The sequence below is a fragment of the Onychostruthus taczanowskii genome, unplaced genomic scaffold, assembly GCF_017590055.1.
Source record: "Onychostruthus taczanowskii isolate IOZ18803 unplaced genomic scaffold, ASM1759005v1 scaffold3, whole genome shotgun sequence".
In the NCBI taxonomy this organism is placed as follows: domain Eukaryota; kingdom Metazoa; phylum Chordata; class Aves; order Passeriformes; family Passeridae; genus Onychostruthus; species Onychostruthus taczanowskii.
In genome coordinates this window covers 4,332,861-4,360,004 of record NW_024500349.1, presented here as the reverse complement: position 1 = coordinate 4,360,004, position 27,144 = coordinate 4,332,861, and the positions used below count along the sequence as shown (strand labels likewise).

At 39.7% G+C, this 27,144-nt stretch overlaps 1 protein-coding gene across 1 annotated transcript in view; it reads left to right on the top strand.

The window, feature by feature from the left end:
• Nucleotides 1-413: 413 nt before the first annotated feature.
• Nucleotides 414-27,144, top strand: part of ZNF804B (zinc finger protein 804B) — a 222,101-nt gene continuing 195,370 nt past the window's right edge. Inside the window, exon 1 of the mRNA XM_041408373.1 lies at nucleotides 414-725. Within this exon, the coding sequence (XP_041264307.1) occupies nucleotides 414-725 (312 nt within the window). The remainder of the gene's footprint in view (nucleotides 726-27,144) is intronic.

Sequence of the window (27,144 nt, the reverse complement as noted above, 5' to 3'; positions counted from 1 at the left end):
AGGGGCAATGTCCTCCCACCCGCCGCCGCCCCCGCTCCGGCCCTACCCCTCCTCCGCCCCCCTCGCACCGCCTCCCCCCCCCGCCGGCGGAGGTGAGGCGAGGCGCAGCGCCGACTGCGGCGGCCGCACGGGAGGAGCGGGGTGGCGGGGACTGTGCGCGGCGGCCGGCTGCATCCACCGCCCAGCCCGGCGCTGGGGACAGCCATGGGGAGCAGCCGCCGCTCCAGCTGCCGCGGAGAAACTCCCCTCCGGATGTCGGCTGCGGGTGGCCTGGTCTGAGCAGGAGGGGGAGGAGGGAGAGGAGGAAGGGCCGTAGCAGCGGCGGACTGTGCAAGTTGCGCTCTGCCCTTCTTCTCCCCGGTCCGTCTCCCACCCGCGGAGCAGCATGCGGACTGGCCTCCGCGCTTTCTCAGATGTGCTCTGGCTGCCGCCGCCTTCAGTGCATCCTGCTGCTGGCAGCGCTCACCCGGGCGCTGGATGAGACGGGAGCAGGGAGATCGCTGCTGCGGTTCCGCCCGCTCCTTCATGCGGGCTTCTGCTCCGGCGGAGGTCGCACCGCCGCCGCGGAGGAGCCGGGCTGCCCTCCCACCCCGAGCCCGCCCGCCCGGGGGGCCCGCATGGCGTGCTACCTGGTCATCAGCTCCCGGCACCTCAGCAACGGGCACTACCGCGGCATCAAAGGCGTCTTCAGGGGACCGCTCTGCAAGAAGGGCGCTCGCTCGCCGGTAACTGCCACCTCCTCGCCCCCTCCCTCACTTGCCCCCCGCACGGTAGGAGCGGTGCGGGCGGATGCCCACGCTGGGGGCGGCCGGCGCGGCGCGGCTGCGGGGGGCGAGGGGCGTGGGCGCCGGCTCGGTCCCGCTCTGCGGGGCCCCGGTGTGGGCGCTGCCTCGCCGGGCGGCTCGGAAAAGTTTCTCCGTCGGCGGCTGCCTGCGAGTGGCCGCGGGGACGGGGCTGGGGGCGGTGCTGGCGTTCGGCAGTGGGGCGGGGGGGGTACGGCTCAGCTGGGGTTATCCGTGCACCGCGTCTCGGGCTCGTGCCCAGGGAGAGGTTAATTTCTGATGCTTTGGTGAGAAGTTGGAGGCTGGTAGAGGGGAAGGCGCCGTGTCGGCTCCAGGTGTCGCGGTTTAGTACCTTGTCCAAGGTTTTGACGCGGCGGAGGAGGGAAGCGATCGTTCTTGTGGATTCGTCTGCCAAAAAAATGCACTTGCGAGTTTGTCTGAGGCGCGTTGTGAGCTACCTGTCTAGACCGACGTCTAGGTAGAACATGAGTGAAGTTTGGGGCGGTCCTGCGGAGACTGCAGACCCGTCGAGCTACCCTAGACGGTGTCCGTGAGTCGCTAAAGGCGTTTCGAAGGGGCGAACGGGAGTCCTGTGCTGCCGGGGACAGCGGGTGCCGGGGGGACATCGCCAGGTGCCCAGGCGGCGACGATGCCCCTCTGCCTCTCCTCCGCCTCTCCGCCTGCCTGTGGCATCGCAAGCGCCTCCGTAGTCACCACCGAACTTTCCCTGTCACCGTGCCGGGTGTCGGTGTGTGCCATACGGAGGGGTACGGACGTGCCATCCGCCGAGCCTGCCTTGCACGAGTACCAGGGACACCTTGAGCCCACTGGTGGGATTCCCTGAGCTTCGGCAATGCCAGGTTGTGCCCCGCCACACACCTGCACCCTAAAATACCTTACGGGAACTAAAGTCTGCGTTCTCTTTCTTGCCTTCCAATGAACAAAAATGACACATATTTCACTATGCTTCCAAAATCCCTTCTGTGTTGTGCACTAGCATTCTGATAGAGCACTTGCAAGTTCTTCCCTTGTACTGCTGTGTCTGTCGCGTGCAGTGTAACACAACTGCGCCGCAGGTATCATCCATCACTCATTGGCTGAGCTGCGTTTGTCTTCTTTGACCCATGGAGCTGATCCACTTTCCACTTTCCACTCCTGAAATGCAGGCAACATTTGCTGAGATCTCTGTTCGAATTTAGGTCAAAAGGAAAAAAGATCTCAAAGATCTAAAATGGGAACAAGCTTGATTGTAAATACTTCTGATTTAGTAGAACTCAAACAACTGATGTTCAAGTCGAGTAGTATCAGAAGCCTGGGAAGATACTATCCTCTGAATATTGTGCTCCAAATCCTTCACTTTCCAATTTCTTTCCTTTTTTAACTGCCTAGTGAGTATGCACACCACTCCTCTCCATCTAAATACTTCACGAAATTTGTCTGACTCCACTAACAAGTCATCATTTTAAACACAGGTCCACTAACAAATAGTCATAGTCCTGCTACTGGGTGGGAGCAATTTTTGTTAATATGTAAGTAACAGAGAAGACCAATGAAAATTCATGTTCCTTATTCTTTAAAGGTGTATTTTTAAAGGCTTTTGTTTTAAATTGAGCCGTCTTAGTCTTAAGGCAACCATCTAGGGTTTAGTGGAAAAGAGAAAAAGCTATAAAGTTGAAAATTAATCTCAAGTCTCTTTCACTGTATAGAAATGCTCTTTCATGTGAGCTTTCCAGAGTTTGAAAAAAGTAGCAAGGACACTTCGTATTACTTTTCACTAAGACAGAACATCTTGTTTCCTAAATTTGTATTACCAGGAGTTGCTGTTTTATATGTTTTGGGGCCATTTATACAGAAAGGACGGAATTTTAGCAATCCTTAGCTTTCATTCTGAATTCTTGAGGGAAAAAATTTATTTCTCTCTATATATTTATTTTTTAAATTTTTTTTTCTTTGTTTTCTTCTGCCTTTTTTTAGTGGCAACTCTTTGAAGCTAGTCAGGCTTTTGAGGTCATAGGCTAAGTCCTTTGGAGAGGGAGTGTTGGACAGCTCATGGGAGTAAAGGTGCATGATAAAGTTTTATTAATGCTGAGTAATTGTAGCTTTGTAACTTTTTTCATGTGTTTGGTATTTTGAATTTACTATTGGTTTATATAGGCTATTTTCATATTTTGATATGGAAGTTCAGATTTTAGGAGATAATAAAGGATGCTCAGTTGGCACAGAGGGTAATAGTTTGCTATTAAATACTGAAAGCAGTGAGTAATTTGCATGTCCCTACAAATTTGTAACTTTCCAGACCATATCCTTCTTCCTTATCTGTGTGCATCAAGTTGGTAACAGTGAACAGCAAAAAACACCACCTGGACACATTTTGCATTATAGATGTGGGAGTCATGCATATTGAGATTTAGTATTGACTGAGGTAGTAAAATTGTTTTAAACATGAAAAAATGCCCCACACAATGCAAACAAACTGTCTGACTATTAAGTTAAACTTGGGACCTCTTCTTATACTTAAGAAGAAGTCTTAGGCAAGTGGCATTTATTTGTATTCCCTGTGCTGTGCTTTTATTTAATCCCTCCTGATTATAACTTTCAATGATACAAGTTATTTCTTGCAGTCTTTTTTAAAATGTTGAATTGGAAGCAGCCTTGAAGATTTGATTTTATCATTTGTACCATTAAACAGTCTTCTGTTTGTACACTATAAGTGATCTTATGCATGAGTCTGCGTAGCCTTTAATGGATAATATGTACCTTTCTATATTTAAAGTGTTCTGTATTAACAGACCATGAAATGTCAGTAGACTTAAGGCTATGCTTTAAGAAATGAGAACAGTGGTGAATATTTTAAACACCTTTATCAAATTTCATGGTTTTATGAACAAGGATTTTTTCAGTCTGGGTGTTTATGTACCATTTATTTATCACATTTGCTATTATTGTACCAGAAGCAATTGTGGTCCCTCTTCCTGGTATGCAGAGAGACCTTTAGCTGTAGCAGTTCCAATGAGAACAAGATGTGTAGAACTATAAGGATAAGACACTTTGGGTATGTAGTGAATTTGTCGTGCTGTTGTCATAAAATCCTTTAAAAATTTTACCTTGCCTTTACTCATTTTTACATATTGGAGAAGGGACTAGCTGTGAATATTGTGAAATTAGTAGTGATGAATTCAGAAAGAGTGGAATTAGAAGCAGTCACCAGTGATCCTTTATCAGGGGAGTCTGATGGAGTTACATGAAGAAGGAAATGCTGAGTTTGAACATGAGGCCAACATTACTAAGGATAATGGACAGCAAACCCATGAAGGAAACTGCTCATTTTAAAGCACAGCTGATTCTGTGCTTTAAGCTTTTATAATTTATGTGAAAAGTTATATTCAGGAGCATATTATGAGCAAACTTTCTGTCTCTGAAAATTGCTGTTTAAGGAAATTCATTATGATGTAGAGATATTACTTACACTTCAGAGTGATGCTATTGTCTGCAGGTTTTTTGAGTCCTGAATAGATTACATTGATCAGTGCACTGGTTTTACTTTTTGAAGTCTTGATAGATAACGCTGTCATACTCACCTGCAGCTCAGCCTGCTCAGAGATTTACTGCCATGCTTCACAAGCGTGGCAAAGCTGGCATTGAAAAGGACTTGCCTGCAAAACTTTTAAAGAAACTTCCAGGATGCAGCAGAAAATGGTACTGGGAATTCAGCAGATGGCCCCCTTGCTTCTGAATAATTTCTAAGCCAAGGATGTTATTAGGGTACACTGTTCTTCCTGTGGCTTTTTAAGATAAGATATAAACAAAGTCTCGTTTACTACTCAGTATTTAAAGATTCCTTTGTATTTTGAAGGAAATAGAAGGCTCAGAAGACCCAGTGCCTTAGCCAATTTCTGACTTGGCTAATTATTTTTCTTCCGTTGTTCCCTGCAGCTTCAGCTGAATACAGTATTTTTCATGTACTTCTCTAAGCTGTTTTCAAATAAAGCTGTCAAGCAGCTGCTCTGTTGCACTCGGTGCTTGCCTGATTTCTTTGGGTTGTTGGGGGCAGGAAAGGCTTTTCTGTTACACAGAGTTACCTTTAAAAAAGCACAGCTCTCACCCCATGTCCAGAGGCTGCTCCAGCAGTTCTAATTAAGTACATTGCAGGTACTTGAAAATAATGACGTTTTGGTTGATACTGAGCCATAAGCAAGCTGTTTTAGCACTAAAGCAAATATAACCCGGACTGGGTAGCACCTTAGCACTCTCTGAAGCAGACAACAACACAAGGCGCTTGGAAACTTTGAAAACTTAAGTGGGCCTGGGGATGAATGAGTGTAAATAGAGAATGGGAGGGACAGAGCATGGGCAGCTGTCTGCCTGCCTGAGATCAATGCTAGAAACACAGGCATAACCAAGTCTGCCACAGAGTGACAGTATTGTGTTTGCCACCAGCCAGTGGCAAACATGTGCCAAGCACGGTTGTCAGAAAGCAATTTAAGGGCTAGACATGGTGCATGCGTACCATGTGAAATATGGGTTAGGTTACAGCAGGTTAAAGGAGGAGCCACCATATATCTGGGTGATTACTGGAACACCAGATAACTTGTGCATCCTTTAGCTCTGTGACTGCACTCTCAACAGCACTGAAAGCAGAGAGGAAGGGTATGCTGGAGCATTAGAAAAATGCATGAAAAGTAAAATTTAAGTTAAGAAATAGAGTCTAGAGGGGCCGATAATAAACCAGAAACTCTAATAAATAGTCCTACAAAAGGAAAGGGGGGAAAACCCCCAACTGCACTAACAAAATTTTGTGGAAAGAAAAAAAGGGGAAAATGGTAAAGGAGATGGAAAATCGTGCTTTCAGTTTTCTGTGCCAAAAATCTCTGGCAGCTCCCTCCAGCAAAAGTGGCTGCCTGCCAGGGGGGATTGTGTGCACTCTTCTGAAGGCTTGGAGCTGGCTTACAGAGGTGTCTGCCTTACACAAACCAAGGGCAGGCACTCCTGCTAACTGTTTCTGATCTCATTGATTCCTGGTACTTTGTGTCTCGGAGTGGGCTGAGTGTGTTTCCTACCAACCCTCCTGCCTTCACTGTGCTGCAGAATATGAACATTCCTGCAGCCCACACTCCACCTTACAGTGACCTTATTTCCTGATTTCATGGTTCCTATTGTGGTGCTTTTTGTGCAATTCTGCAACATGTGAGAGGCAGAAAGAACTTTCAGAAAATGGGAATGTGCTTTTTGCCACATGTAGCCTTGTTGGTCATGCCTTGTATTAAACCTGTTTTTTGTGGAATCTATCAGTTTTGAGCAATTTTGATTCTAATTCAGTGAGTGGGTAGCACTTTGTATATAGCATTGCAATTAAATTTAATCATCTTCAACCAATTTCTGCTGGAGCCATTTCCTTCACCGACAATTAGCAGTAAAGTTAAACAGGTGCTTTATGTCTGACGGCACCTTTCCAGCAGTCTAATATTTTTATTGGTCCCTCAATCGAGTTCGTAAACCCAGATAAATTTCTCTGTTATTTTGCATTTGGCAATGCTTGTTTGTCCATTAGTTCCAGAATTATTGCCATTACATCCACTTACATTCTCACTTTCAGTTCATATGCATTTTACTCACCCAGAGCAGTTTAGAGGGTTTTCTTTTTTTTTTTTTTTTTTTTTTTTTTTTTTTTTTTTTTTTTTTTTAATACTGAACTGTTTAGAAATTTGAAAATGAATGCAGGGGCCTAGTGATTGTGAAACAGGTGCTCCCTTGGATGGTGGTTTGAGCTACCCAGGCTCTAAGCATTAAAGGCTGTTCCTCTGCCTGTTCAGCCCTGTTTCCTGGACTCTTGCCCACGTGTGCTGTCCATGGTATGCACTTGCCTGGCTTTGCTGGGAGGATGCTCCAGTTCCTTCCTCTGTCTAAATGAATGCTTTGTTTTGACCAGTTAACAACTAAATAAACTGAGTGACTTTATTTATGCAAAGGCTTGCATGTGAGATTAGATTTCTTGAAAAGAAAACTGTGGTAAAAAACAAAATTTCATCGCCTGAATCTACTTATTCCCTGCCAAAGTTTTGCAAAAGTCCCCTGTAAAAAGCACCTAAATGAAGAAGGAAAAGAAAGCTTTCAAAGGGTGGCCAGAATGTAGGCATTTTCCTCTGCTTGAGTTTTTCTGATGGATTGTATAGCCTTGGGTTGCAAGGCTTGGGGCTTTTTAGTTTGAGCAATTTTTTATTTAATTTTACTCACTTGTCCTAGAGAATATGTTGACTTTTCTGTGGGAAAAAAAACCATTCAAAATGCTTTCATCTGCCTGCTGAAGTGTTTTTATTTAAAAATGCCAATTTGCTATACACTGTGAGCGGTTTAGTTTTACTCCTTTATGTGTCTATCCACGAAAAACAGTGTATCGTATTTGTTACAAAACAGAGCAGAAGCTGTAGACTCTCTTTTAGAGTTCAAGAGTTAGGATCTCACTAAGTTTTGTACACCTACCGTGGTAAAAAAAATGGATTAGGAATAACTTACATAAAATGTCTAATTAAATTTATTACAACATCAAGTTAATGTTAAAGAGAAGAACAGATGCATTCATGCACTTGCAGGAACCAGAATTCCCAATATAATATGCAGTACCATTAAAAGCCAGTTTGACCCTCCCAAAAATTAACCAGTGTTCATTGGAGAATTAGCCGTTTTGTAAACATGTGCATGCAGCAGTCTATGCATATAAACATATCTGAATAGCAATAAGACCCTTTAAAAGAACTTTTTAGCATCCACACTGACAGTTGTAAGCACTGCTTTTTGAAGATTCAGCCTGCTCTGCTCTTAGCCTTTAAACCTTCCAAACTCTGAATGAAGAGTACTAAAATGATTTGATTTGTGTTGATAATCTGCATAGGTGATATGGCTACTGCAACATTAGACCCAGATATCTAAAGTTCAGTCCTGGACTTCTGTATTTTGTGTGGGCACACATCACTGCTTGTCTTGTACAATCAGCTGCAGGGCTCAAGTATCAAGATTAGTCATGGGGTAGGTACATATACCTGAAGATGCTCTTCACTGTGCAGAACACTCTATTGTTCTGTGCCCAGTCATAAGGCACTTTAATGAGAGGCTTTTCTTTTTTCTTTTTTCTTTTTTTTTTAAATACTAGACAAAATTTATGTGCATACTAGATAAGATGTAAACATCATCAAAATTTTGTCCCAGTTTCATAGTTATGCATAATGATAATTGGTAAGCTGGTTCAAGTAAAGAAATAGAACTATTGCTGGGGGATTGCATGCAGCTCTGAAACAATTCATACATTAATCAACTCTAGTTGATATCAATTTTTCAATTGATGTTTTCTCTGGAACACATTCTAAAACAGATTTAGTGCTTTTGTGTCAACAGAAATATTCTATCAATATTCTGCTCAGACTGAACTGGAGAGCTGTATTTGGTGTCTTTGAGAACATTCTCAGTTGTAATCAGCTGTAAATCTGCAGCCCTCATTTCCAACTTAGACTGCAACATGAGGAAGGCTTGGGAAACTAGATTAGAAAGTGTAAGAAGAGAGTTCCCTAAAATAACACCCTTTGATAGCAAAATATTTGCTAGATTATATTTTGGGGTTAAAATTATAAATGAAATCTCTATGAATACTATGATCAGAGGGTCTGCTAGAAGTGCAAATTCTCATACTTATTGAGGTGTTCTGAGTATTTTTTTTCAAAGAAAAGTTTTTATATTAGCTTTTGTGGGTTCCAGAAGTAACCAGTTCAAAATGTTCATCTAAACCAATCTTCATTTTTATGTGCTAATAATTACATTTTCAGTTTAAGAATGACTTCTGTGAGGTGTGTAAACTCTAACCATGGATTTTATAGGGAGGTCTAAGAAGAAGCAGAATGTGTATATTTATGCCACTCTTTGTTAGACACTGAAAAACCCAGTTATGATCTTGATGCATTGAGCCTGCCCTTGAGCCCTTGTCTTTGATTGCAAGAAGCTTCTGGTGATGCACTGCAGGTTGACAGGGAATGACTCCGCAGGATCCTTGCATCGGTTGCTGGGTGAATGTTGTGGTCCAAATGCTGGCTAAGGCGAGTCGTTGGTGGACTGGATGGTAACAAGGATTCCTCAGCCTGGGAAAGGCTCTGCTTACTTCCAGATGCTGCACTGATGGCTCCTCTGTGCCGGGAGGAATTACGGTGTAGGAACACAATATCCAGGACTCCCACAGCCCACGTGGCTGCAGGTCTGTGCCAAACAGCAGCTGAGGCATAGAGGTATCTCGACATGGGGAGTGGCTGCCTGGTCTGATGGACACGGATCAGAATCTGTCACAAAGCTATTGAGGACTAGTTCAGGAAAAAAACCTAAAAAACGTCATCATGTAGGTCCCTGTAGGGAACAAACTCACAAGGTGATGTGCATGCAAGTAGTTTGTGTGCACCAAGTAATAAATAAACATCCCATAAATGTCACTGAGTACATATGCAGCTCCTCCAAGCTGTCTGAATGCTTAAGTGCTGTCCTTACAAAACTGTACTACTGCTCTTCCCATATAGAAGTCCAAGGCTGCTTTGTTGTATACATCTACAGGATGGACACTGGCATTTTTTCCCTTTTGTAATGTTTCAATATACACTTCACTTTAAAGAGAAGATAGCAAAACCCATATTAAAAAATAGTTTAATCAGACAAATGAAGAAAAATCAGGTTGTTACTACATACAAAGATTTCAATTTTCATTTGAATGATAAATGCATCCTAGGCTATTAAATGCAGAAAAGAGGCAATATAAGGAGCAATGATGGAGACACTGCTTATTCACAAATAAGCATCACTTTTAAAATGTTCTTTTTCTGGGAGTGAGTGATAAATTTTTGTGATGACTAATAACAGAAAAATCACAGATTTGTGTTCTTTGATGCAGATGTATTCATAGCCTATAAACCAAAAATTACATTGAAATAAGTATTGAATATGTAAACTTGCTGATTTTTATACTTTTTATACTTTTTTTTTTCATCTTCGTCTGAAGGCCTATTTATAACCAGTGTATTCTATACCATGTGCAACAGGAGATTTTATTGTGCATGTATACTGCACAATAGATATGTTTTATTGCTTAGAATTATAATAAACATCTTTTATAAGTTAAACTTCAAAAATATAGATCCAATATTGTGGTTATTTATCTCAAAAGTAAACCCTTCCCAAAAAATAAACAAAAAATGGCCTTCAAATGTATTCCCTAGAGGAGATGTCTTATTTGAAAATGATAACACCTGGTGGATAAAGGTATGCCTTTCATTTTGGCTATGTTAATAAATGTGTGCACTGGGCTTTTTATTATATAAAAAAAGATATGATGACTTGAAATAGAGGGTTGTATCCATATGCCATGTTATTGCTTTTAATGGGGAAAGGATAATAGAGAAAATAAATTCATTGGGTTCTTTTTTTAATTTTGACAGCTATCTGCTGTTTATATTGTTATTTCTTCACCTTACAGAATCACTGAGGTTGCAGGTGACTGAATTTGATTTCTGTGGGTTGTGGAATCAGCCTTTAAATATTTATGTTGATTTGCATATATGACAGCTTTCATCAGTAAAGACCATTATAAACAGCAAATTGGAGGAAGGTAGAAAATTTCTTTCCTTGAAAGGGATTTAAACAAGTTTACAGAATGACTTAACAGAGCTTGCATAATCTTCACAGTCAATAAAAACCAAAGGCAGAAAAATGTGCTTAAAATCTACAGCAAAAATGTTTTGTTTCCACTGCGTATTCTCGAAGACTTGCTCTTTAAGCTATAGCAAATGAGGATTACTGATTATGTACACTTAGAAATATTCCAGTAGATAAACAGTTTTCAAAGCCTTTTTTTTTAAAAACTGAAGTTCATCTGTAAACTTCAGTAATAAGGACATTGAACACCTTTTTCCTCTACTGAAATACAGTTCCTTATCCCAAATATTTCCCAAAACACATCTTATAGTAATATTTTTTCCTGATGTTCTGACTAGCACTGTTTGAAGAACAAAATTCTGACTTAAAAAGTGCTTGAAATATATAATTTCAACACCATTTTAACTGCTGTGATTTATTATTGTACCAGGCAGTACAATACATTTCAATTTAAAAAAAAAAGAAAAAAATCCCAAACTCAGCAACCCCAAGCTACCCCAAACCATGCCCCCAAGCATAGCAAAATAATCAGCATGTGAGATCACCATGAACTGATGAATCACTGACAGCCTTTCTTCCTATGTCTGCTCAGGTAAAGTTCAGATCTTGACCTTCTGCTTGCCTGGGAGCCATTATAGAAATCCTAACGAGCTTCCTGATGGCCTTTTAAGAGTAAGAACTGATTAAGTAATTGTAGCACCTTATGCTGAAGTGTTTTAAATACTCAAAGACTTCTGAGCCTCTTCCTACAGAAAAAGGCTTGTCTGCTCAAGTTATATGATTTGAAAGAAAATGTTCCTTTTTATAATTATAAGAGTACTTCTCTATGCTTATGCTTCTAACCTCTGGCTAATAAGGATGGTGACTGCAGGCATTAGGCATTAGACAGCCTTAAAAAGATTGATGCTTCTGATTACAGCATACTATAGGATAAATTGTAGGGTTCAAGTCTCTCACAGAGTTAAACAAGATATGTGGTATCTGAAGAAACATAAAGGTCTCAATTTTCTACTTGATGGTACTAATATATTTTGATAAGATCTGCATATTAAGAACGAGCCCTCAAGTACAGTGTTTTAGTACTGCAGTTGTATACTACTTCACAGTGAGGCGAACAAACAACAAAAATGGGAATCCTTGCCTCTGCTCTGAAGGACGGTGAACAAAGACTTGTGGGCATCACAGCTGGCAGGCGTGGAGAGGACTGTTTTCTGAAGGGACTGGGAGAGGAACGGAAGGGGAATAGTAAATGTGAACAGGGAGGTTAATTGCAAAGTAAATGAGTTTCCTACAGAAAGCACTGAGGCTCAGAACCTCAAAGGCAGTGTGTGTGCGTTAGTAAACAACACCAGGGACTGTGCCAGGCATTGGAGCTTAATCAGCTAAACAGTGAAATTGTCAGTGTTGTTTCCAGTATGTTTGTGCTGTTCAACAAGTAGCACTGCCCCAAACATTTCTTGGAGAGAGTTTGGGAGCTAGGCTAGGGCAGAAACATTAACATTGCTGCAGTTTCAGTTCCAAGAGAGTTTAACAGCACTGATGAGCTGCTCAATGACAGGAAAAAGCCTCCTTTGTTAAACTGGCTTTGAAATCCTACCCATGTATGGAACTGCTAACCACCTGCAGGGCAAACCTCTCAGACACTGCTCTTCCCCAAACTGTAACTGTGCATTGAGAGAATGGTGGGTGTCATAAGTCAAAATTGTGTTGGGAAGCACAGCACAAAAATCAGAATTGGTGGCACCACTATTGCTTGAGCCTATGTCTGGGCCCTGTTGAGTTACCAGAATAAGTGCAGCCTGGGCTCCAGCTCCATCAAGCTCTGCAGAAGAAAGGGCAGTGTCTTGGGGTGTTGGGACTTCCGAAGATTGAAGGGTAGTGGCTGGATCTCCTGACAGCAGTCTGGTGGTTGGATCAGATGAAGCAGGTGGGTTTCCTCACAAATCCCATTACAAATCTATGTTGTGTTCCTGACAGGAGGATTCCCAATAAATGTGATATGCATATGCTGACTGGAGAAGAGAAAGTTCAGCTTCACCATTCAGGCAGCAAACTTCAAAGACGAAGAGCAGATGAGAGAGTATTGGTGAATCATAATGAGCTTCTTGGAGTACTTTTTGTAGTTTCTTCAAGAATTCTTAAAATTCACAGGAAGCAGACATGCATAGTGACTATTCAGGGTAGAGTTTTAGCTTGTGTAAATCAATCTGTTAAATTGATTATGTTTTCTAAGGCTGTTTTATGCCAGCAGGATTTCATCCTGAGATTTTATTTAGATTTTGCTTAGTAAGTAATGTGGCTAAAGTTAGTGAATACTAGTTGCTAGGACCTCTAGGGTGGAAGTATCACTGTGATTCAGTTGCAGAATTTCAATTAGATGGAAAATGCAACTGTGCTCCAAACATAAAACCTTGCATATCTTTGCTGGACTCTATAAGGTGACTGTCTTTTCTGTATTCGTGAAACACAAACAATGCTGGTTAAATACAAACCATACCGCTACAGCAAAGCTACTCAAGCAGTTAATATAACACCTTTCTCTTCATGGAGCACATCTTTGATTTGCACACTTCCCTAAGATAACACAGTTTGACTCAGAACTTGCTGCCACATTCCTTATCCTCATAGCAGGTAGATGTTCATTCAGAAGGACAATTATGAGTTATTCACTGTGGGATGATGGTATTATGCTAGATATTTTAGAGGCTCATCATAGTAACATTGGGGCCACTTCATTTTAGAATCCAGATTTTTGGTTGAAATAAACCAGATCTTAGTAAAATACACATAAAAATCACTTTTAATCTTTCCTTTTAAGAAAAAAAGTTCCTCAGAAATCAGTTGCAACTTTTGCTGGATTACAAGTGCAGAGCAGTGCATTCTCGAAATGTGAATCAGTGATCACACTTTATATCTCAACATTAGCTAATATTAATCCTAATCTAATATTATCTTAATACCTTAATATTAAATTAATATCCAATTCTCTGCTGTTATAATTTTTGTGCCTGAGTGACTAGGCTAGTTAACCAGTTAACCTCAGCTGTTGGCTTAGTGAAGTGATTAGTTTCTTATGAAGGACAAGTGTCATTTTCAGGTTTCATTTGAAATCTAATGCATTATCCTTTATTAATATAAAATGGATTTTCTGGATTTGTATATTTAGCTGCCCTGTTAGGGATTGCTGTTTGTTTATTTTCCTTTAATTGCAGTGTTGCAACACTGTTAATTTCCTCTAAACTGCCAATAGTCATTATCTGTAAGGCTGCTTGAGGAAGAATCCTGCTCTTTAATGGCTTCAGTGGGATCCTGTCCTCTGATAAAACCGGAAGGCTGACATTTATTTCCACATAAGATGTGTTTCTTCACAGGACTAGAGTCACTGTGCTGTTTCAGTCCTGCAGGTGAGTGCACAGGAGGAATGATGTGGGAATCTCTGTGACTGTAGGTCACTGGGTGCTGGGAAGCTTTTGAGCTTGGTGCTTTGCTGGACAAAAGGGATTCACATTTGGGAGGTCTTACTGCTGTCATGTTATTGATGGCACCATTCAGCCAGTGAGAGATCTAGTTGTCTTGGTCTACTACCTGAAGGTGGTAAATATTTCCATTGTGATTCCAAGTCCAGGAAAATGACATCTGTGGGTATGCCAGAGGGCTTGTGAGACTGCTTCAGTTTCTCCAGCTGGGGTGGATATATACGATGACTTTGTGCTGGCCCATCTCTTGGTACATCTTCTAGCAGAGTTACACACGTGCACTGTGGTACCGACAAGGCAGTGCTCTCTGCCCAAAAGTTCAGGAGGAAACCAGCATGAGAATAATGAGGATGGAATGGTGAAGGGATGGGGTACTCATCTGGCCAAAGAGGCACTTGGAGTTCATCATGGTTCAGCAGCCAGGGGGTGATGTGAAGAACTGCCTTGGGAAGGTGAAAGGGAAAGGAGAAAAAAAAGGGGGAAGCAAAATATGAGGAAACATACTTTTTTTTTTTTTTCCCATTGGTTTAGTTTTCATAACGGGAAACATTCTTTTTTTTTTTTTTTTTTTTTCATTGGTTTAGTTTTCATAATGCTAGCAAGCTAGAGAAAAGGTATTCATCCATAGCCAAAGGTCTGCAACATGATAGCAGATCTAAAATAATTGACACAAAAAAGTAAAAGCCTTGGAAAGCAGAATTTTGGCAATTTTGAATGAGGATATTTTTGCTCTCCCTGTAGCTGGTTAATGAATTAGTCCACAACTGCAGCTGGAAATCAAGTTAGCTCTTTCACTGTGATATTTGTCCTTCTGGCACTGGTTTATTCCCACCCCCAAAGCAACTGAAACACAGGTACAGATTACATAGGATTTTAGTTAATTTATGTGTACTTTGTGTGTATGTATAGGTTACAAGCAATGTGGTGGAAGTAGGGTTGGTTTTAGTATGCAGATGGGTGAACTGCCTCCCCTGCCTGACTGTAATTCCAGTGTTTTTATTAGTGTGTGTAAACTATAAACTGTTGCTTTTTTATCACTGTGAGTGTTTTTATCACAAACTACAATCTGAAAAAATGCAGCTTTTGTCAGGGAAATAAAGAAGAGTTCCCTTCTTCAGGTATGATGCTGAGAATAGTTTTGAGTAGAGGAGGGAATGAATCAATATCTTTTCTAGTTGCAGGACCACACCTTCTCATGGCAGGTATGTCCTTAGGAAGTGTGGTTTTTAGGCAGGCATGTGGAATAATTTATGTCTGAGCCATTAGTTAATATTGGCAAAGTGTCACAGGTGCTCAAGTGCTGATGGCAGGCTGGGGACAAGAAGGCAGCAGCAGGTTGCTGCTTCATCTCTGCACTGAGGACTGGCATTTTACACAGCAAGGGGTCAGAGAGGTACATTATTTACCCCATAACCAGTGCAGGAATGAATCTGTGCTTCCCTGAGCTCTGTCAAGGAGTTTTACTGAGTTTGACTTTCACGATTTTCAGCAAAATCTCTTGAAAAAAATGTGTATAGAGAATCCTGGCTCCCATGCAATTACTCTGCCATATGAGTGGCACATCTTACTCATTCTGTGAGCGTTTTATGCTCCCAAGGGGATTTAAGAGTAAATACAATCACAAGCAAAAACTTAAAATATCAAATTAATTTTATGTTATACACACAGAGTGATTGATAATGTCACTTCAGGGCTTGATCCTGCATATGTTGAAGTTGAGAAGATTTCCTGGTGTTATTTTGGTTTATGATTGGCACATAAAGATCTTGATTTTTTTCTAGTTGTATAAAACCCCATGTTATTAAATAAATATAGGCATTGTGTATTGGCAGAAAACAATGGCAAAGGAGGAATGCTTCAAGTTCCTCCATGAAGAATAAAATACAAAATTTGTAAGAGCATTTTTTGTTTTCATGGAGAAAAAAATATATTTGCAATCCTATAATTATATTCTGAAGCAGAAATTCAGTCAGATTACTTTTGGGTCATTATATTATGTGTGTTAGAAAGTGGTAATTGGGGATTACTGAGTTTCTATCAGGTTTGGCTTAACAGCAAACAAGGTTAACATGACTGGTTGTATAGCTGAGTTAATTTTAAATGATCTTTTGGGCTGAGATATTAAGGCTGAAATGCCTTTAAAGGAAGCTAAATGGGGCTTGTGTTTTGAATGTGATCTGATGTATAATTAGATTTCTTCTACAGAAAGGTTAGAAGTTGTAATCTAATGCTCAGAATCAACAACAGAACTGTGTCTTTTTAAATTTAGAAATGTATAAAACTTAATACAAGTTGATTTCAAAGATTTACATGCATGTAAATGTGAGGGTATTGGAAGGTACTGGATTTAAAACATGGAAAATTTGGGATTACGCAGGATATTGTAAGTGATGTGAGTTTTTACTCTGGATGGTTGGGCTATTAAAGAGTGTGTGTTTGGGCAGTTGTTATTGTTAGCACACCAAACACTCTCCATATGAGTGCTCTTAAAGACTGCTGTACCTTTGCTAATGTTTTGTCACTTTTGAAAACTGAACAAGCTTAACAAACTACAGAGGTTGGTTAATTGATTTATTGAGAGTTTTTGTGACCTGTAACTGACTATTTCTCTCTATTCTTAATAAAGAGATTTTTGTAACTACTTTTTTCACCCCTTTTTGTTCTCTCAAAAGAAGGAAGACTTAAAATTATGGCAGTTTTAGCTCAAAATTTAGGCCAGCTTCTTTTGGCTGACTGTTGAAATAGGGTTGCTGTGTTCTCTCATGAAGAGAGAACAATGTCTTTTTCACGTGTACATTTCCCATGCTAAGTCAGCTTGAATTAAAGTTGTTGAATGTTCTATAGCAGGAAGACCTTTGAATGAAATTTGATTTTAGCTTTCCTTACTGCATGCAGCCTGAGGAAAGGAGTAGGACATGTAGTGTTTTCATAGAATATGAGAAATCTTGTGGACATTTGGCCACCTTCCTTTCCCTGTGTATTTATGCAGTAATATGGTAAAAATACATTCAGCAAGCATGGAAAAGGGAAAATCAGAAGAAAAGGAAGGTTCCAATGAATGTTGTATGAAGGAATTGTGTCCATATGTCTCCCTGATTGCTCCTGGGGAGCTCCAGTGTGCTTTGCTCTTAAAGCTTGCTGTGTGCTGGGTCAGTGCAGAGTGCACACCCGCAGCCAGTGAGTGACTGACGGAGAAGGGCCAAGAGCAGAAGGTCGGGCAAGGAAGGCACAAGGAGGGAAAGATGACCATGTCCCCTTCCCAAGAGCACCTGTGCAGACGGGACTGCACAATGCAGCAGCAGCAGTAGTTGGGAAGCTCCTCCATTAATCTTGAAGGGAAGTAAGAGGCAAATGGAGGCGGCTGTTTGCTTCCTGTTAATGAGCTGCTTGCAGAAAGTAAAGCGACACTGTGCATGTAAGCACCTAACATGATTCAGTTTCTAAGCCACAATATCTAAATACTGCTGATGTCTTTACAAGATACAAAAACAGAGTAAAGTACATTTTCACTGAAGCTAGAGAAGAAGTGATCTATTATTCTCCTGATAAAATATGATACTGGAGAGGGAAAAAATGTGTGTGGGGAAATTAATGTTTAAAATAAAAATGTGTATTATATTTATATACATTCATTTTATGTTACTATTAACAAGACTAAAAATTTATCACATTAATATTATGAGAACAGCATCAGTAATTTTTGCCTGGGTCCAGTGGTAGTGTATCTGTACTTCACATGACACATCTTGGCTTGGAAAATTTTAATGAGATTTCTTCCTTTTCCAGTCAGTGAACTTCTTGTGCAGCTAAGTGTCTAGCTGGTACTTGACTTTTGAAAAAAATAATGATACATCAACCTTAATGAAGGAGAAGATTCTGGCAGAGCTTGGGTGTTAGTCACCTGTATTAAGCTCAGGATAATCTAAAAGTGGCAGGCCTCTGATACTGTCATTACTTATTTGAAATAACTGTATTGTGAGCAGTCAGTGTTAAGCCAGCAGTTTTGAGTTTACAAGGTGAGGTGCAATTCCAGCTGGGGCCTTTCAGCACAGGTTCCTCAGCCGGGGGCTGTCCTTGAACTCAGAAGTTGCAGTTGTAGGTGGGATTCACTTGTGAAGGTGCATTTAACAGGGAGTGTCATTGAGCATCTTCCTGGGTGAGATCATATGGCATGTAGCATGTGATTGTTCCTGACTATATAGGCATGATTTCATGTTATTTAAAAAAAAAAAAAATCTACTCCCTCTTAATCAGTGGGCAAAAGAGAAAGTAGTTAGATTATGTAGTGTTTGCATGAGAATAAGTGAATGGTTTTGTAAAATCTACCAGAATTTTTTTTTTTGTTGTGATAGGCAATACTTTATTTCTTCACCAAAATAGTAAAAAAAAGAGAGTAAATATTAATAGGCATTACAACATGTAAATGGATTGTTCATATAATGCTACATGACATCTATCCTGGAAATGAAAGGACAGGGGTATATTTTCTAGTGTTATATCCTTAATTCTGTCATTTATAATGATAGGAAAGGTAATGAAAACTACTTGTTGAAGACAGCTCACAAAAATGATAAGTGAGAGCAAATAGGTGACACATTGGAAAGAAGAATTCCTGGTAGTTAGAGATGACAGAGGAGGTCTTATGTGCACTATCTATTGTGGTTCTATGCCTGCCTCCTGGATAATTTTAGCAATTCAATTAACTGACATGAGCCTGTGTTTCATCATCTATAAAAGGTAGATTATACTTACCTACCTCACAGCATCTTTATAATTGATTTTTGTAAAGTGCTTTGCGATTCTCAGATGAAAGGCACTATACTAGTGTCAAGTATTGTTATTATTGCTACTAGTAGCAGTAACAGTACTTGTAATTTATACTGCTATTGTCTGTTCATGATGCTTTAAGTAATGCATTCCTGCAGTGCCTCTATGAATTAGGTACATGTGTGCTTTTAGACATGAAGAAATTCAGCAATCATCCTCTAGCTTTCCCCTTTTCACAGCATTCCTAAGATTTTGAAAAAAAAAAAAAAAAAGGTGAAAAAATCCTAAAGTATAAACATCTGTGTGATGCTTAGTAGTACACCTCTGGGAAGCTGTAAATTAGGTTTGGGATTTTTTCAGTTAGAAGGACACAAAACACACTGCTCACAATTTCTGGCAAGTTTTTTAACCATTGAAGTCTATAAAAGCTTTCCTTCTCTTCCTGTATTTCTGAATGCCATGTGGCATTCAGAAACATGACATGTTTCAGGGCAGGCTGGATGGAAGTCTGGGCAATCTGTTCTACTGAAAGGTGACCCTTTCCGTGGCAGAGGCAATGGAACTAGATGATCTTTAATGCTCCTTCTGACCCAGGCTGACCTGATTCTATGAGTCTATGTTTCTGAGTGTTTTTCGTGCTCTCACCAAGCCTGCGTTTCCAGGCACTTTCAAGAAATGGTGCCTGGTTGGGCAAACGTGGAGCTCAGCCAAAGGGGCAGTGCTGGCTAACAGGGAGTCCTGGGAGTGTTCAGGACTCTTGGCAATGCTCTTAGATAATCTTGAACTTTAAACACATTTTTGCATTTCAAAACATTTTTGCTATCTCCAGATTTAGATAGATCAGGAGATTTTGGATTGTCTTCTGGTTGAAAGGCTTAAAATTCATTGAAATCTGTTTTAGATACCTAATATTTTGTGTAGGGGTTGGGATTTTTGTTTTGTTTTAATTTCACAAAATCTGTCTTTTAGTAATCATCTGAGATTTTAGATTTTTTTTTTCTAAATGTACACATTTCTTCAATCTATGATAACTTGGAAAACTGGATCAAATACCACAGGAAAAAATAATTGCTCTTGGTTCCATTGCTGCCTTTGGTGTGGGCTCAACAGCTACAGAGGTCGTTGCATCTGGACGTGCTGTCTTCAAAAGCAGATAATTTCTGAGATGGCAAATGGTCTTTGAATCACAGCAGCAATGGGCTTTGAGGCTCAGGCATTCTTCCCATGTTCAGCAGGTGTCTAAATGTCACTTACTGGAATTGAGATGTATCTGTTGCTGCACACATAGGCAGAGATGATATGAATGCATGGTGTGGACTCAGGCAGCAAGTCACAGTTTTAATGCACTTCAGATATAACTATAATCAAACATAAACACTGTTCAGTTTATGCGGATATAGCATGATTATACTGACACACCACAGAGGGTGTGAGGTATTCTGGTCTATGCAGGGACTCTTTTAAGCAAAGAATCAGGATATGTGATCTGCTCTTCAAAAGCCTTTTCCTTTCAGGCTTCACAGGAGGAGAGCTGCAGTGTGATCATGGGCTACAGCTTATGGCTTTATGCCTTGGTTGCCTCTGAGGACTGCACTGGACTGTCCCTGCTATGGATGTCCTCCAGTGAGTTTCTACTTGAAACAGAATGACGTATAAATAGTTTTCAAGGCAAACACCTTTTGGTATTTTTTTGCAATCAAAAATTGAAATCAGATTTATCAAGAGAATTTGTTGGCTGCTGTGATCCAGGAGACCAGTTGCAGCTCAGGATCATGTATTTGGGATGTACATGATTTGGGGGGTGGGGAAAACTTGGTTTTGAAAACAAAAGTTCAATAGTTATTTATATGCAGACAGTCTCAATGAATCATTTACGTAGCACATTTGTAAATGAGAGCTAAATGGAACTCAGCAGTTTGTGATGAAAAGAAGATACCCAGAAACATCTCATTTTTTAAGTATTGCATTCCCAGGTTGTCTCTAATTAGAGCTTTGGAAATCTGCAAGTAAATGTTTCTTCTTCGTGTCCTAAACAATAAAGGTTGTCAATAGCAGCAGGCTGCTGAAGTCAGCTTATATGGCAAGAATACTTTTCGTGGAAACAGTAATGGGTAAAAACAGACTGAGTTTGAAATTCAGTGCAGGCACATGCTTCAGGCTTGCCTGAGAGGTGAGCTGTTTAGAGACCTCTGTGTTGCTCATGATGGTGAAAAACTGGAAAATTACTAATCACAGAGCAGGTTAAATGCACAATACTCAGGCTTGGGTTCTGTGTGTCTGAGACAGTCTTTTGCTTTCTGCAGACTGGCAGGTACAGGGTTCTGCTATCTCACGCATCAGAAAGAAGGGTGCAAGAATTAAGGAAGTATTATGCATAGAAATCATGACATAGACAAAACCAGGAAAACTGCCCACCATGTGGGCTCTGCATCTTCCTGCTTCCTTGCTTCTGCTCACCAGTGGAGCAGCTCCATCCACTTCCACTGCCACAGGAATTGACTTTTTGCTTCAGAAGAGGGTGTTTCTGTAACAGGTGGTTATCACATACTCCCTATGCCTAGTTTTCAGGATACTATCTTACTGTAGTTTTTGAAAATAAGAATAGCCTTGAAAAACATTACCTGAATCAATAGCTTTGCTGGCATAAATAAAAGTTAAATTATTACTTAGAAGCACATAGTCAATGGACAAAATCATTAGTTTTGATATAATCCTCATTTCTACTTACAGCATTTTCATAATTTCTTTTTAAGGACTAATTATCTCCTACTTTTAAATCAGATATATGCAAATATGTTTTAAAACAAAGTCTGAAACATTTCTTTTGCATATAGCTTAAAATTTACCAAGTTATAAAACTGCATACAAGTGTTATAACTTAAATGCAATTCCACTTTCAAGATTGTACAGTAAGGGATTTAAAAATCTCCCATGTATATGGACATACAGTGTCAAGGTGTATCATTAAACTACAGAAAATTGTATTTGATGCTTTCTTGATGCCATGAAAAATGTTTTAAAACTTGTTTAATTATCTTCAACCTTCTTTCAGGTTTAAACTTTTGAGGACAATTTAGTGCATTAGATCCCATTTGATGAAGTTAGGTGAAATGGAGCTGCACCAGGAGATATTTCTATGGCTATATTCTGTTGTGGGGTTTGTATTTTTATTTTTTAATATGATTTCTCCTCCATATTACCTAAGGAAATAAAATTAAGGCACATATATTTCTGAAGAATTACTTTTTAAATGTACACCGTGAAGGAAATCTCATGCAGGCCATACTTTAATATATGTCAGTAGTCATCTGGATGCTGAATTTTGCATTTTTTTGTTTAAACTTGCATACGGTTTTAGGGCAGCCTTTCATTTGCTGTATCATAAAAATAATTTGTCTTTTGTTTGTAATACAATTCCTCACTTCATCATTTTTCTATAGCTTAACCAGCAGTGTATCTGCCTTAATATTGATGAAGTCTGAGTGATTCAGATGTGGTTGTGATGTTTTATATATTTTCCCTTTCCATCAAGACTTGAAACAGGGACTCACTCATCACTTAAAAGCATAATTGCTGAATATACAGAATATTTAAAGGTATGAATATGGAAAGTTCTTTGTGACTAATGGTCTAGACACCTAAACTTGTAATATTTGGTAGTCATTGGGTTCTTAGAAATGAACTTATGTCTAGATAAAAAATACATGCCCAGAATCTCATATTTCTTCCTCCACTTTTATAACCTTGCAGCTCTGTGGAAGTCACAGAATATTATGACTATCTCTTAAGTTTGGAGAGTGTGGCTTGCACCCTACTGATGTAACTTACATCAGAGTATTATTACGTGTCCTTTAATCTGGCATACTGGCACCTGTGTAGCATGTGAAGGAATATGGGGAGCTGCTGCTGCTGTGCCATCATAGTGGGCAATTTTGCATTTTCATGCAGCTAATCTGTATATTCAAAACATTCTGACTGTGCTGGTTGGGCTGGGATAGAGTTTGTTTTCTTTACAGTGGCTAGTATGGAGAGGCATTTTGGGTTTGTGCTGAGAACAGCTGATCATTCGGGGCTGTTTTAGTTAGTGCTAAGTGGGGCTTGCACTGTTCCAAGGCCTTTTCTGTCTCTCACCCCAACCCACCAGTGAGTAGGATAGGGTTTCATGGGAAGCTGGGAGGGAACACAACCCTGACCCCAACTGACCAAAGGGATATCCCATGCCATATGGTGTCATGGTCAGCATATAAAGCTGGGGGAGGAAGAAGGAAGGGGACAAAATTAGGATTTATGGCATTTGCCTTCCCAAGTCACCATTACATGTGAAGGAGCCTTGTTTTCCTGGAGATGGCTGAGCAGCTGACTGCCCATGGGAAGAGTCAATTAATTCCTCATTTTGCTTTGCTTGTGTGTGGGGGTTTTGCTTTCCCTACTAACCTGATTTTATTTCAACCAATGAGTTTTTTTCCCTTTTACCCTCACAAGTCTCTCCCCTATCCTGCCATGGGGGCATGAATGAGTACCTTCGTGGGGCTGAGCTGCTACAGCTGGGGTTAAACCACAGCACTGTGAATAAACTTCCTCTGAATGTGTGTGAATCTCCTGTACAGTCTGCAACTCATAGCCAGTACCAGGCAGGACAAGAGCAGTAGGGAGATTCTCTAAGGGATTTAGATTACTCTGCAGTTGGGAAAAGAGCCTGCTTCTGCCTGAGGACATAAGCTGGGAACTGTACAATGTCCTTTTATGGATTCTTATAGCTGAAGAATATGTAACCTTTTAAGAGAGAGTAACATACCAGGAATCTTGTCAAGTGATTCAGACAGAGAATTTTACAGGGTAAAGGTAAGAGTTGCTCCTCACACCATTTACTGTTGAATTTACAACAGATAACAACATAACCTTTTGGTGTTTTCCAGATGCAAGCTTCCACTATTTACAAAAAAAAAAATACTAGAAGCAATAAAGTCATGCTCATAATTAAAAACTGCTGTGTGTATTAAATATGTTTTGCAATTAAAAGAAGCAGTTTCAGTTAAGTTCGTCATCATCTGTGAGATGCTGGTAGCCTACATAAAATGGCATAGTAATTGCAGGTTTATTCTTGTGGACAAATACTTAGAACTCTAGATCATCGTGCACCACTAATTGGTCCCCTGACTGGAATACTGTTGGGAAGAAAATAAATGGGAAATAGGAGTAAAATCATCTCTCATCTCTTAGGTAGTTCCTAATATTCATATATTTATTGCTATATTTTCTGTGATGGAGTAGAAAAATTTCCAAGCTGTTCTCTTGAATAATTTACATCTGCTTTAAATGTTTACATAGAGGAAATAAAAATGTTGAAGTGAGTTATTAGAATCCATATGCATAATACAAAAGAAATTTAATACTGAAATGCACATAGATATTTTTTCTTTTTTTCTTTTCATCCAACTCAAGGGATGCTTATCTGACTTATTTCATATTGACTGATATGAAAAGCTGCTCCACTTTAAGGTCAGTCTGATTTTTTTTTTTTTTGATTCTGTGACCATGTCTAGTTGTAGAAAATCTATCTCCAGTTATGCGCTTGAGGACGGGGTTGCTAGTCAGTGCTTTGGAAGAACCTACTGTAAGACATGCTGAAGGTCATTAACAATCCAACTGCTAAGTGAACACCTCCTCTCCCCCAAGTTCAGTCTAAGCCAGACACCCAGTCTGCCCCTTCCTAGACTCCAATTCCTTTATGCCCACTGTAGGTCACTGCACTCCATCCAACCCAATTCCTCCAGACAGGCAGTGGGTGGTGCCTGAGAAAGGCTGTGTTCCACCCTGGCTTGCTGAGGGAAGTAATTGTTTATTGTGAGTGGGATAGTGTCTGCAGAAAGGGGAAAACAGATGCTGACACTACAGAGGGGAGTGGGAGATGCTGTTTGCTTTAAGCCCAGTGGGTAGGAGTTTTAGGGATCTGCAATCTCATAAGACAGAGCCATTAATTTTTGTAGGAGTCTTTTTAAAAAATGCATTTTACAATGGAATAAACAAATAGTCTTGTTTTGCAGCACTGAAAAAAGAAGCGAGATCTTTTTTCTGTGTCTTTCTGTTTTTCATGTCTGGTAAATCCCATGATCATTATGAAATGAAATACTTTTCCATTTAGGTATGTTGTGATTGGTTTTTTTTTTTTTTTTTTTATTTCTTCTAAGTGATTCTATTATGTACTTGTAGGCAGAGTTAACCTTTTTGTTATTTTCCATCAAACCAAGAAATTGAAGTGGGATGAAACCAGAATAACATGAGTTTAGTTTATGTATTAAAATAAATAGGAAACATTTTTTGTCTATTAGGCTGATGGCAGGAGTAAAATTAAATTCAGCCATAGAGTGCAGAAGAGCAAGATTAAATCTGTGATGCAGTGTGGTTTGTGAGTGGAAAAGAATGATTCCTGCATATGTTTTACAACATCTGAGTGGAAACACTGATTCTGCAGCTTGGGATAGGAAACACAATCAGTGTAGCTGAAGCCAGGCATCTATTTATCTTAAATTAATCATTCTCCAAGTAGGCAGTTGATGTTCTAGTGCTATGTGCCATCCTTTTTACATTCATGCAGCCTGCATTAAACCAAAGAGCTGTTACTGTAGGAGCTAAAATATGTTGCAGAACACAGATTGTAAATGTTTAAAAATACACTAACACTTCTGTATGTTCAGTTGGCAATTAAACTGTATTAATATTTTTAATTTTAATACTTTCTAACAGTTTTCATGAGAATAAAAATTAGTTTTTTGATCTTTAAATAGAGAAGAAAAGCTATGGGTACATTTCAAGCTAGAATATTTTTTTGTTTGTGCTGTTTAGTTCAATGAAATTTAGTTTTGATTTTTTCCAACATGTCAACAAACAAAAATCTGAGTGTTATTTCTAGTGTTTGAATTCACCAGGAATGGATTGAATAAGAGGAGGACAATTTTTTTTTCTGTTTCAGTTTGGATACATATAGTTTAATTTAAGAACAAAATAATTTAGTCAATAGCAATGCTAAAGAGAGAACTGCCTTTGAGGCACAGTTTCTCCAAAGCATTTAAATTTTAATTTCATTCTAGGACAGAGCCTAAGGTTTTGGTGGATATGACCTCAAATGTCATAAGAGCAAATGAAATGAAATGATAATTTACTGTGTCCTACTGCAGTTGTAGTAATTAGAAGAAACTAAAAGGAAGAGGAGACTCATCATTAAGCAAAAAGCAGGAAATTAAACAGACATATTCTCTTAAAGCATCATTTTCTTTCTCTTAAGTATTGATGACATCTGACAGTAATTGCCTGCCAACAAAAGTATTGTAACTGGAATCTTATTTTTGTTGATTCTGAAATCAACAAATTGATTTGTTTTTGCTGAATTCTTTTTTGAATCTTCTTCTTCCAAGTATTCTTTGTTTCTGGTTTTGAATCAAAGCTAATTAGAGAAAAAAATGACAATAGGATTTAGAAATCCTAAATGGCAATTTTTAAACATTGCTTTATCTTTTAATATTTTCAGCAGCTTTTTATGTGTGCCATGAAGTATGTATGCAGACAAATTCTCATTTTACAGGGAATTTTGCATTTGAGCTATGTAAGCTCTCATAGGTATTCACTCTCCCTATCCTGACCACTCTTCGATATGCCACACTGTAACAGTTTTGAAGAACTTGACAGCCCCAGATTTTTAACCTTCCATGGGAGATTTTGACTGGACATTTGGAAGCATCTCTTTACTGAGAGGGGTTGTCAAACACTGCGACCATCATCCTAGAAATGTGGTCCATGCCCCCAGCCTGTCAGTGTTTAAGGGGCATTTTGACAATATCCTTAGCAACATGCTTCAGCTTGGTCAGACCTTAAGTGGTCAGGACTAGATGATTGTTGCAGGCCTTTCCAGCTGAAGAACATTCTATTCTATTCTATTCTATTCTATTCTATTCTATTCTATTCCATTCTGTTCCATTCTTCTATTCTCCAGAGTTTGGAAGTAAGTGGAGCTATAAGTGGAACTACTCTATCTGCAAAGTATTTGAAAAAATATGTTGTTTAGAGTTTGATGAAAAATCTAATCTAAGTGAGGTAAGTGTCTTTAATTTGACTTCTGGATTTTTATACATACAAGGATGTTGTTAAAAAACTGAATATGGATTAAAGGAGTACATATTCCATTTGTTAGAAGCATGTGCCAAGGAAACCATCCTTTGGAAGAAGAAGAATCTACAATGGAATTTTATCATCCAGGTAACAAGGCAGGTCAATTGTGACTGAATGTGCAAAGCTGCTTGAAAAGTCTGTCATTCTGTAGCTGGTCATTGTGGTATTTCTTTTGCTTATGCTGGAGGCTACTGTCAGAAAAGGTAGAAGACTTGCAAAATGCAAGTTTTGATGTCAGAAAAGGTATCAAAATGCTCCCCTCATTGGGCTGGTCTGCTCTG